General features: G+C 48.2%; 1 protein-coding gene across 2 annotated transcripts in view; it reads left to right on the forward strand.

Annotated features, from left to right (window-relative positions):
- Positions 1-12,334, forward strand: part of NDUFAF2 (NADH:ubiquinone oxidoreductase complex assembly factor 2) — a 249,402-nt gene that overhangs the window by 70,699 nt on the left and 166,369 nt on the right. The window contains exon 1 of one of the 2 annotated variants that reach the window (XM_073623175.1): positions 3,695-3,888. The exons of the other annotated variant lie outside the window; for it this stretch is intronic. Coding sequence (XP_073479276.1) covers positions 3,774-3,888 — 115 coding nt within the window. The 5' untranslated portion in view covers positions 3,695-3,773. Of the gene's footprint in view, positions 1-3,694; positions 3,889-12,334 lie in introns of those variants that run through there. 2 annotated transcript variants of the gene reach the window in all.

Here is a 12,334-nt window from a genome sequence, read left to right on the forward strand (position 1 = left end):
AGGAACATGCATCACTGTGTTCATCTTGTGAGTCCATCCCCCACACAGTTAGAAAGCATCTCCTAGGGGCACACTTAACCCTTTGATCGACCCTGGTGTTAACCCCTTCCCTGCCAGTGTTATTAGTACAGTAACAGTCTATATTTTTTAGCACTGATCACTGTAATAATATCTCTGGTTCACAAAAAAGTGTCAAAAGTGTCAGTTAGGTGTCCGATCTGTCCGCCGCAATGTTGTAGTCCCGCTAAAAATCGATTATCCCTGCCATTACTAGTAAAAAATGAATAAATAAATAAAAGTGCCATAAATCTATTCCATAGTTTGTAGAGGCGATAACCTTTGCGCAAACCAATCAATATACGCTTATTGGGATTTTTTTTACCAAAAATATGTAGCAGAATACATATTGGCCTAAATTGATGAAGAAATTAGATTTTTTACATTTTTTTTTTTTATTAGGTATGTTTTATAGCAGAAAGTAAAAAATATTGCTTTTTTTTCAAAACTGTCTGTCTTTTTTTGTTTATAACGCAAAAAATAAAAATCGCAGGGGATCAAATACCACCAAAGGGAAGCTCTGTTTGTGGGAAAAAAGGACATAAATTTTGTTTGGGTACAGCGTCACACGACCATGCATCTGTCAGTTAAAGTAACGCAGTGCCGTATCGCAAAAAATGGCCTAGTCATGAAGGGGGTCACACCTTCTGGGGCTAAAGTGGTTAATATCACCAGTTTAAATCCATAGTTGCCAACTGTCCCGGATTTCCCGGGACATTCCCGGGACTTAGACTCTATTCCCGAATTTGTGGTGTCCCGGGAAATGTCCCGAGAAATCCGGTTCATCTCGATTTTCACCGCCGCTAGAGGTCCGCGGCCCGCAGAGAAATTGTCGCCATTTAAAAAGAAGATCAGGAAGACGGCTGGGGGGGCTAGACGGAGCTCCTGCGTCGCCGCCCACCCTCCGCTCTGCTCCGCCTCGCCCCGCCTACCCCCTGCCCCGCTGCCAGTCTGTTATGGAAAGGGGCAGGGGTTCTAGCCATGCGGCCGGCGGACATTAGTACTACACTAGGACACCTCTGAGGTGGGGGGGGGCGCACCGCTGTGGGAATCTGATGTAAGGGGGGCTCCACTGGGGACACCTGATGTAAGGGGGGCTCCACTGGGGACACCTGATGTAAGGGGGGGCTCCGCCGGGGACACCTGATGTGAGGGGGGCTCCACTGGGGACACCTAATGTGAGGGGGGCTCCACTGGGGACACCTAATGTGAGGGGGGGCTCCACTGGGGACACCTAATGTGAGGGGGGCTCCACTGGGGACACCTGATGTGAGGGGGGGCTCCACTGGGGACACCTGATGTGAGGGGGAGCTCTGCTGGGGACACCTGGTGTGAGGGGGAGCTCCGCTGGGGACACCTGATGTAAGGGGGGGCTCCGCTGGGGACTCCTGATGTGAGGGGGAGCTCCGCTGGGGACACCTGATGTGAGGGGGGCTCCGCTGGGGACACCTGATGTAAGGGGGGCTCCGCTGGGGACTCCTGATGTGAGGGGGAACTCCGCTGGGGACACCTGATGTGAGGGGGGGCTCTGCCGGGGACTCCTGGTGTGAGGGGGAGCTCCGCCGGGGACTCCTGGTGTGAGGGGGGCTCCCCTGGGGACATCTGATGTGAGGGGGGCTCTGCCGGGGACACCTGATGTGAGGGGGAGCTCTGCCGGGGACACCTGATGTGAGGGGGAGCTCCGCTGGGGACACCTGATGTGAGGGGGGGCTCCGCTGGGGACTCCTGATGTGAGGGGGGGCTCCGCCGGGGACTCCTGATGTGAGGGGGAGCTCCGCCGGGGACTCCTGGTGTGAGGGGGGCTCCGCCGGGGACTCCTGGTGTGAGGGGGGCTCCGCCGGGGACTCCTGGTGTGAGGGGGGGCTCCGCCGGGGACTCCTGGTGTGAGGGGGGGGCTCCGCCAGGGACTCCTGGTGTGAGGGGGGCTCCGCTGGGGACTCCTGGTGTGAGGGGGGCTACGCTGGGGACATTTGATGTAAGGGGGGCTCCGCTGGGGGCACCTGATGCAAGGACGGACTCCGCTGGGACACCTGATGCAAGGGCGGACTCTGCTGGGGGCACCTGATGCAAGGACGGACTCTGCTGGGACACCTGATGCAAGGACGGACTCCGCTGGGGGCACCTGATGCAAGGACAGACTCTGCTGGGACACCTGATGCAAGAACGGACTCCGCTGGGGGCACCTGATGCAAGGACAGACTCTGCTGGGACACCTGATGCAAGGACGGACTCTGCTGGGACACCTGATGCAAGGACGGACTCTGCTGGGACATCTGACGCAAGGACGGACGGCTGGTGGCAGGCGACGTGGCTAGTGACACGCTCAGGGATCCCACTGATTCTGCATTATGGTGAGTTGAATGATTTCATTTTATATTACAATGTAATAATAGAAATAATGCACTTCAATCATCCTGACACCATAACAACCATGGTGCCGAGATGATTGAAGTGCTAACACCAGGTGCTTGGAGTATCTTTATCTGCTGATTGTTAAACTTTCTAAAATACACATATTTTTATTGTGTAGGATCTGGGGCTGCTGTCCCGTCATTTCCCTCTCCCCCTTTCCCCCTCTCCCCCTTTCCCTCTCCATCCCTCATTCATCTCAGACTCTAACCACACCCTCTTGAGCCACGCCTATTTAAGCCACACCCACTATGTCACGTAAACCACGCCCATAGCGCGTCGCACTTGTATATTTTTACCTAAACCATGCCTACAAACGAATGCCCCCACCCCCTAATTATTGTACAGCTCTGCCTACAGCCACAAAAGTGTCCCACTTTTTTTTTTACGATGTTGGCAACTATGTAAATCTGATTACAAATGTGTGCTTATTAATGCATACTGAACTACAGAATACCTAAAAACAACCATAAATTATACAAAATTTAATTTTGCCAGCATAACGTCAAATATGTTACTCTACAATACACGGACAGCTGTAAAAAAAAATGATGGCACACACACACTACAGCATCCATCTTTGCTGTGATTACTGCTTCTTCCTTTTAGTGGTTTGAGCTACAGAAACATGGCTGCCGCCGCAGACAGTCTTGGTGTTTATAGCTGAATAACAGCCGTGAAGGGGCGGGTCTTGTGTTTAGCAGAGCAACATGCGTACAGCCCGGTGTTCAGTCGGATTAGGCAACCCGTCAGAATGGGTAAACGGAAGTGACGTTTCGTCGCTTCCATCTTGCGACACCCTGCACTCCTCCACAGTAACGATACACCAAGAAGGGGCCAAGCGGACATCTTGTTACACCCACCGGAGTTTTGCATTCCACAGTTTGTTTGTTTTTTAACAGGAAACGGAGCTTATAAGGTGAAATACAGGATTTAGAAATCCAACGGACTGTTTAGATGTTGAATTTTAAAAGCAGCGGCAAACCTGCTGATCTCACAGGTTTGCTAATGCGAAAGAACAGAGCTGATTTTATAATTCAACATGTAAACAGTGGATTTCTAAATTCTGTATTTCACCATATATGCTACGTTCTCTGTTAAAAATAAATGTTCAATGCAAAACTCCGGTGGGTGTAACAAGATGTCCGCTATCCCCCTTCTCGGTGTATGCTTACTGTGCAGGGTGTACGAAGGAGTGCAGGGTGTAGCAAGATGGCGGCGACGGGACGTCACTTCCGTTACCAATTCTGACGGGTCGCCTAATCTGACGGAACAGCGGACTTTGTGTATGATTACACGGGCTGACCATGGACAGGCTGCGCACGTTGCTGCAGAGGACACTGGGGAAAGTCAGGCAGCACATGGGGACAGACCAGTATGGAAATAAATACTATTACATCCCTCAGCAAAAGTCCTGGACAGGTAACAGAGCCCAGCAGGGGGCAGTGTGCTGTGTGTGTGGGTGGTATTAGGACCATGCTGAATAGACAGTGCTGGCTGATCCCTGTGGACACTACATGAAATCCCAATCACTGAAATCTCATAGAACTTGATGATAGAAGTTCAGAAATCTTATTCACACTTTGCAGTTTTCATGAACCCATAGCTGGTGATTCTGCCATTAAGATCTGTGCCCAGACACTTCCTGTTAGGTCAGAGCCGTATACCATGCAGACCCGCAGTGGGTGTTGTACGTTCAGCCGCGCCCGCCATCCTGCACCAATCAGTGACAGGCTCATGGAGCACTTATCTGCAATTCGGGACAGAAGACTGGCCTTGGAGGCAAACAGTCTGCATAGAGCGCTCTCATCTGTCCATAAAGGCTCATTCACTCTAGCGGTCGAGGGGCAATAAAACCTTGTTTTTACCCTCCCCTCCCTATACCCTTGTCGCTTTTCCAATGAGCGCTGCCCATTCAAGTGAATAGGGCCACTCTGCAACCGTGAGCAATGGCTAGTGTGGCGACCAAGGGAATAAAGCAGGTGCGGGGAGGCGATACAATGCCTCCTCACTGCCTGTCGAATGCTCTCTGAAGAGCGATCCCATTGTGGATCACTCTTCAGAGACCAAAGCAAGGGTAAACAAGCCCTTGTTGCACATAATTGCTCCTTGTGTGATTTAAATATGGACTGCTTTAGATAGTGTCAGCCTGTCATTGATTTGTACAGGTTTCCTGGACATACCTGCAGCAAAAATACATTGATGTGGGCAGTGGATTGCCCATCTAAATGAGCCCCTGGGCATTTTTTACACTTGCAGCCGTTGTTGCTCTTCTGAAAAGCCACCTGTGGTGTATCACTTTTCAGAGGCATTTGACAGGCGGCCTGCAGATGATATGACACCTAATTTAACCCTTAAAAGGCTGCAGCAGTAAGTACTGCTTGATTGTGGCACGGCCCCATTTACTTGCATGGGTTGAGTTTGGTGCCTGTGGCATGATTTTTGCTGTGTCTGTGATGTTTTGCTTGGAGTGTGTACCACTTCCCTTGGCTACCATGTTAGGTTAAGGAATGCAGTTAGTGGGGGGGGGGGGGTAGTAAAAAATACGAATCAACCACTTCCTGCCTGCGCTATAGCCGAAAGACGGCTACATCACAAGCTCACATTGCCAGGAGGGCGGCTATGGATGTTCTCCCGTGATCACGCTTCCTGCATAGGAAGTCGGCACAGATCTGTGATCGGGGTAAAGAGCCAATCACAGTGGCTCTTTAACATGTGGACAGCTGTGTCCAATCATAGCTGATCACAGTGTAAACTGTATTTGCCGGTTATCGGCACTCCTCTCCTCACACTGACAGTGAGAGAGTAGAGCTGAACTGATAATCAGCAAATCCACACAGAGGACATACACTGATAATCCCGATAATCTGGGTGCTGATCATCAGTGTCATTATTATACAGGATTTATATAGCTCCAACAGTTTACGCAGCCCTTTACAATGTAGAGGGGGGGGGGACAGTACAATTGCAATACAGAAGGAATAGGAGGGCCCTGCTCATGGAGCTTACAATCTAAAGGTAGGGGGAGATAGTACAAAAGGTAATAGCAGAGGGTGTAATCTGATGGAGGCGGCTTGGGTACAGTTCTTAGGTTGGTGGCGTGGTAGGCTTCCTGAAGGCGGACAGGGTAGGGGCTGACCAGACATACTGGGGCAGGGAGTTCCAGAGGATGGGAGAGGCTCTGAAGAAGTCCTGGAGGCGAGCATGGGAGGAGGTAACAGTGGAGGACTATCAATGCAACCCCAACAGTGCCCATCAGTGCTGCCATTTAGTGGCCATCAGTGATGCCAGTCAGTACTCAGTAGCACATCAGTGCAGCTCTATCAGCGCACATCACTTATTTTGAAAATGTCACCCTGTCGCATGCTTTTTCAATGGAGAATATAAGTGGGCACCTCAGCATATATATTCTGTAGTTCTGGCCCACCGTTGTCACCACCAGGAACCCCATCCTGGGAAATTCCATCCAGGCATCACTGAGTGTGTAGACAGGAAGGGGATGCAGGAGGTCAGCACCACTGAGACAGAAAAAGAATGATAAAAGGTAAAACAGGATGATTTTATATAACAAAGATGGCAGATGTTTAACCACATGCCTCTCCTACATGTACAAATCATCATATTTTTTGCTAGAAAATTACTCAGAACTCCCAAACATTATATATATTTTTTAAGCAGAGACCCTAGTGAATAAAATGGGGCAGTTGCAACTTTTTATGTCACACGGTATTTGTGCAGCAATTTTTCACACACAATTTTTGAAAAAAAAAAACACTTTCATGAATTAAAAAAAACAAAAAAAAACACTAAAGATAGCCTAATTTTTTTTTGTATAATGTGAAAGATAATGTTACGCCGAGTAAATAGATACCTAACATGTCACGCTTTAAAATTGCGCACACTCGTGGAATGGCGCCAAACTTCAGTACTTAAAAATCTCCATAGGCGAAGCTTTAACATTTTTTCCAGGTTACATGTTTAGAGTAACAGAGGAGGTCTAGTGCTAGAATTATTGCTCTCAATCTAACCTTCGCTGTGATACCTCACATATATGGTTTGAACCGCACCTGTAAAAACAATCAAGCGGTGAAACTGCTGCTATTTTTGTTTTTACTGTGCAGGGAATCACCGGCTGAAACGAATATCTGGTTGATGCCTACCGCTGCGGGCATCATTCAGATATCGCCACCCCTTCTCCGACATCATATGACGTGAACCTGGGTGCAGTGGTTAAGATAAACAGTGCCCTAGGGCTTGTTCACACAGGCGGCCGGGGGAGGTAAAAGCAGGCAATTGAGCCACCATTTTGCCACCCATCCAAATAAAGTATTCGCTCAGTGCTATATCAGCCCAAAATTAAATGTCATATCATTTATAGCAGGCGGTACTGCCACCATTTATAGCAGGCGGTACTGCCACCAAACGCGACCCATTTAAATAGTTGCGGTATGGTGGGTCGGCATTTTGAAGGTTGAAGCAAGCAGCGAGGAGGCAACATATCGCCCCTCACCACCTGCCAAACACCTTTGAAAAGTAATCCAACACGGATCACTTTTCAGAGGAGCAGTGAGCACTGCCACATGTATGAACGAGTGCTTGGCAAGCTAAATGTCATTCAGTTAGGGTTTCCATTCACTCTCATTCTGCAGAGTACAATACAGCGTTTATTACAATCATCCCTATCACTAATGTACATTTCATTATTGAGCCCTGAAGTGATAAAAGCACATGGTGCTGTAGACCTCGGCACTTCCCATGTTTGTTGTGTGTTCTTCTTTTTTTCTCAGACTTCATACCCTTTCAGGGTCCCATGGAGTTACCCTTGTGTGCGTGTTCCCTTGATTCCCCACCTCCTGTGTCCTCGGTATGTGCATTCCTCTATCTGGACGTTCAGGAAAGCGGTGCAGATTCGTCATGAGGCAGTGAGGAACTAAAAAAAGTAAGTGTGGCATACAAATGTACTTAAAACGGGGAATGGAGAACGTTCCCTGTATGATGAAAGTTAAAATTGTTGGGAACCCTCACATATACCCAGTGAAGTGACTGCCCACTGGTGATACACAGAGATTAAACAAATCCTCCTACATAAGTTATATCTGTTTATTTGCAGTCTTCTTTTTTTATACTCTTCAAAGTGCTGAATTTAGATAAAATCTTTCTACATCTGTCAGTAGCAGAGAGGAGGGGGCAGAGAGCTACAGTTAGGCTTGATTCACCTCTATGCATGTTGCTTTTGAGTGTTTCTGTAGTGCATTTTTGTAACCGCGATTTTGCCGCAATTTGCGTTGTCTTTTTTTTTTTTTTACATTCACTGTATATAGCTGGTTGCTAAGGAGCGGGTCAGGAAGCCGGCCGGCGCGTCCTTAGCAACGGATGAGTCATCAACTGTCAGCGGGCTTCCTCCCCTGACAGCTGAATGTATAAAGAATAAAAATTGCCGGCACGAAAAAAACGGCGGGGGTTCCCCCTCCAGTCCATACTAGGCTCTTCAGTCTGGTATGGATTTGGAGGGGACACCCCCACGCCAAAATTAAAAAAAAAAAATGGTGCCCCCCCCCAAAATCCACATCAGACCCTTATCTGAGCATGCAGCCCAGCAGGTCAGGAAAGGGAGGGGATGAGCACCCCCCTCCTGAACCATACCAGACCGCATGCCCTCAACATGGGGTAGTGGGTGCTTTGGGGCAGGAGGGGCTCTGCATAAGGGGGGGGGTCGGGATCTGGGGGCCTCCTTATTAAAGGGGGCTTCCAGATTCTGATAAGCCCCCAGCCCGCAGACCCGAGAGCCACCGGCCAGGGTTGTCGGGAAGAGGCCCTCGTCCCCATCAACATGGGAGCAAGGTGCTTTGGGGTGGGAGGCACAGAGCCTCCCTTGCCCCAAAGCACCCACCACCACATGTTGAGGGCATGCAGTCTGGTATGGTTCGGGGGGGCTGCTCGTTTGTACCCACCATTTCCTGACCTGCCGGGCTTCATGCTCAGATAAGGGTCTGGTATGGATCTTGGGGAGACCCCACACTTTTTTTTTTTTTATAAAATTTATTTATTTTTTATTTTGGGTGCTCCAAAATCCTCCAGACCGAAGGGCCTGGTATGGACTGGGCGGGTATCCCACGTCGTGTTTTTTTTGTGAATTTTCCTTAGCTGGCAATTCATTTTTTTACATTTAGCTGTCAGCGGGGAAGCCCACTGACAGCTGATGGCTCATCCGTTGCTAGGGATGTGGTGGCCGGCTTCCCGACCCGCTCCTTGCCAACCAGCTATATACAGTACATGTAAAAAAAAATAGACGCAAAATTGCAGTAAAAACGCAGTACTTGCGTTTTGGATTCGGGTCCATTGAAGTCTATTACATGCAAAATGCTGCATTTTGTGGGAAAAAAAAAGGATATAGAAGTACCTCTGGATGACCGGGAAGAAGGTCAAGCAGATGACTCCTCATACGAAAAATTAATCTCTGAGGAGCCTTTTTCAGCTTCTCAATCCCAAAGATTGTTCAATCCCATATGGAGTTGGTCTGTTCTGGATTTAAATTGCCCTCAGTAGAGATTTCTGAAGCCTCCTTTTCCTCTTTAGGTTCTTTGCGGCCTCCGCAGAGTTCTCATGCTTTCCCTTTGCACCCACTGCTGGAGCAGTTAGTATATGCAGACTGGGATCATCCGGATAGAGTTTTTATTTCTCCTAAACGATTTTCACTTTTGTATCTGATGGAAGAAAAATTCACAAAAAGATTGGGTATGCCAGCAGTTGATGCTGCTATTTCCTCTGTGAATAAAATTAACCTGTCCGGTAGACAATGCCCAGGTTTTTAAAGATCTGGCTGATAAAAAGCTGAAATCTTTACTTAGAGCTTCCTTTTCCATAGCTGGCTCAGCAGTACAACCTGCAGTAGCAGCTATAGGAATTTGTCAGTCCTTGAAGGACTAGTTTAAATGAATCATTAAGAGTGTTCCTGCTCAAGGCCAGTTCAAACGAATCATTAAGAGTGTTCCTGCTCAAGGGAAAGCTGCTTGTGAGTTGGCGGACCTGCCGAGGGCCTTATGCTTTGCAGTTGATGCTCTTAAGGATTCTATTCAGCAAGTGTCACGCTTTGCTCTCTTTTTTGTGCATATGCGCAGAACTCTTTGGTTAAAAAATTGGTCAGCAGAATTTCCTTGCAAAGAGCTATTTGGCAGGTTTTCCCTTTCATGGGGAGCGTTTGTTCAGAGATGATTTGGATAAGTATATCCAAAAAATTTCAGTGGTAAGAGTGCACTTTTACCTGTTAAAAGAAGAAATAGGCGTCCTTCATTTAAGGTTTCTTGTTCCCCGTCACCGGGTACTTCAACCTCCAGGCAGTTTCGATGGCCAAGATGTAAGCCTCAAGGGCAAGGACAGGGGCAGAAAAAGCCCTGGGTTCTGAGGCCTGCCAAACAAGGTCCTAAGGCCTCCTTATGAAGGGGCTCCCCCACTCATCTGGGTGGGGGGGAAGGCTTCTGCAGGGTAAGGCTTCTGCAGTTTTCCGATGCTTTGAGAAAGGGGATCCAGGACAGATGGGTCAATTCCACAGTATCTCTAGGCTACAAACTAGAGTTACGGGAGTTTCCACCATCTCGATTTCTAAAGTCAAATGTTCCCAAAGACCTGTTAAAAAGAAAATCTTTATTCCAGGCACTAGAATGTTTGAAGTCACAGGGTGTAATTGTAGAAGTACAGACAGAAGAGCGGTTCGTGGGTTTCTATTCAAACCTTTTCACAGTGCCAAAACCGAATGGAGATGTGAGCCATTCTAGATCTCAAAAATCTGAATCAGTTTCTAAACATTCGCTCTTTTCGTATGGAGTCAATCCGGTCAGTTGTGTCCACTCTGAAGGGAAGAGAATTTCTAGCATCAATAGACATCAAGGATGCGTATCTGCATGTGCCAATTTGCCACACACCAGAAGTTTCTGCGGTTCGAGGTAGAAGGGTGTCATTTTTAGTTCGTGGCCTTGCCCTTCGGGTTAGCCACAGCCCCCCGGGTGTTCACAACAATTCTGGCTCCGGTATTAGCAAGACTAAGAGTCCAGGGTATAACAATAATGGCATACCTAGACGATCTATTACTTATGGATCAGTCGGCTGCAGGCCTAGACCAGAATGTGTCCAACCCGGTTCAGTATTTGGAACATCTAAGTTGGGTTCTCAACCTAGAGAAGTCAACCTTACGGCTGGTGCAAAGGCTGGAACACTTGGGTCTGATTATAGACACAATCCAAGGAAAAGTATTTTTGCCTCAGACGAAAAACGGTGCCATAAGGGATCTTGTCTGGGTTGTGAAGGAAAAGAAGGGCTCTTTGAGGTTGTTAGGGATGCTGGTGGCTTCATTCAAAGCGATCCCCTATGCGCAATTCCACTCAAGATCATTGCAAAACAGTATTCTGTCCGCTTGGAACAAGAAGATCCAAGCTTTGGATTATCAGATGTATCTGTCCCCAAGGGTGCGGCAGAGTCTCAATTAGTGGTTGGTAGCCAGAAATCTGCAGAAGGGCAAATCCTTCCTGCCAGTGGCTTGGAAGGTGGTGACAATGGATGCCAGCCTCTCGGGCTGGGGAGCAGTTCTTGAGGAATCCATTGCCCATGGGAATTGGTCAGGAATTCGAGAAAACCTTGCCCGTCAATATCCTAGAGATTCGAACAGCTCGTCTGGCTCTAGTGTCTTGGACTGCCAGGTTGCAGGGTTGTCCCGTCAGGATCCAATCCGACAATGCCACAGCTGTGGCTTACAACAACCACCAAGGGGGTACCAGAAGTCAGGCGGCCCAGAAAGAGGTGGACCATATCCTGACATGGGCAGAGAAACATGTACCTTTTCTGTCGGCAGTCTTCATTCCAGGAGTGGAGAATTGGCAAGTGGACTTCTTGAGCCGCCAGCAGTTGTCCCTGGGGGAGTGGTCCCTACATCCCGAGATTTTTTCAGCAATTTGCCAAAGGTACGGTACCCCGGACATAGATCTGTTGGCATCCAGGTTCAACAAGAAACGGGACAAATTTGTGTCAAGGACAAGGGATCCGCTCGCATTCGGATGAGATGCGTTAGTGATTCCTTGGGATCAGTTTTCGCTGATTTATGCATTCCCTCCAGTTCAGCTTCTACCGTGACTTTTTCACAGGATCAGAGAGGAAGGGAAACATAATGGTAGCTCCAGCATGGCCCAGAAGGTTCTGGTATGCAGAAATTGTAAGATTGGCAGTGGGGAAACCATGGTCCCTTCTACTCCATCCAGACTTGCTCTTGCAAGGTCCAGTATTCCATCCTGCCTTACAGTCGCTAAATTTAACGGTTTGGCTATTGAGGCCCCGATTTTTAAAGATCAAGGGCTTTCTGGCTTAGTGGTAACTACCCTGATAAATGCGAGGAAACCAGCTTCTAGGGCTATTTATTATAGAATTTGGAAATCCTATATTTTTTGGTGTGAGGCCAAAGAATGGCATTCCCGAAAGTATGTCATAGGAAGAATTCTTGCTTTCCTGCAGTTGGGGGTAGAAATGAAGCTGGATTTGAGTACAATTAAGGGTCAGATCCCGGCCTTATCGGTATTTTTTCAAAGACCAATTGCTTCGCATTCCTTGGTCTGGGCCTTTATACAAGGGGTATTTCGTATAACTCCACCAATTAGGTCACCCTTGTGTCCCTGGGATTTAAATCTAATCTTGGCTGCTTTGCAGAGACAGCCTTTTGAGCCTATTTGGCATATTCCTCTGATGCTTTTGACAAGGAAATTTTTTTTTTTGGTCGCCGTGACCTTGACAAGGAGAGTGTCAGAGTTGGCAGATTTTGTAAAGAGCCATATTTGATTATTCATCAGGACAAGGTGGTGTTGCGTCCTCCATCCCGCTTTTCTGCCTA

The sequence above is a fragment of the Aquarana catesbeiana genome, linkage group LG01, assembly GCF_042186555.1.
Source record: "Aquarana catesbeiana isolate 2022-GZ linkage group LG01, ASM4218655v1, whole genome shotgun sequence".
Classification (NCBI taxonomy): domain Eukaryota; kingdom Metazoa; phylum Chordata; class Amphibia; order Anura; family Ranidae; genus Aquarana; species Aquarana catesbeiana.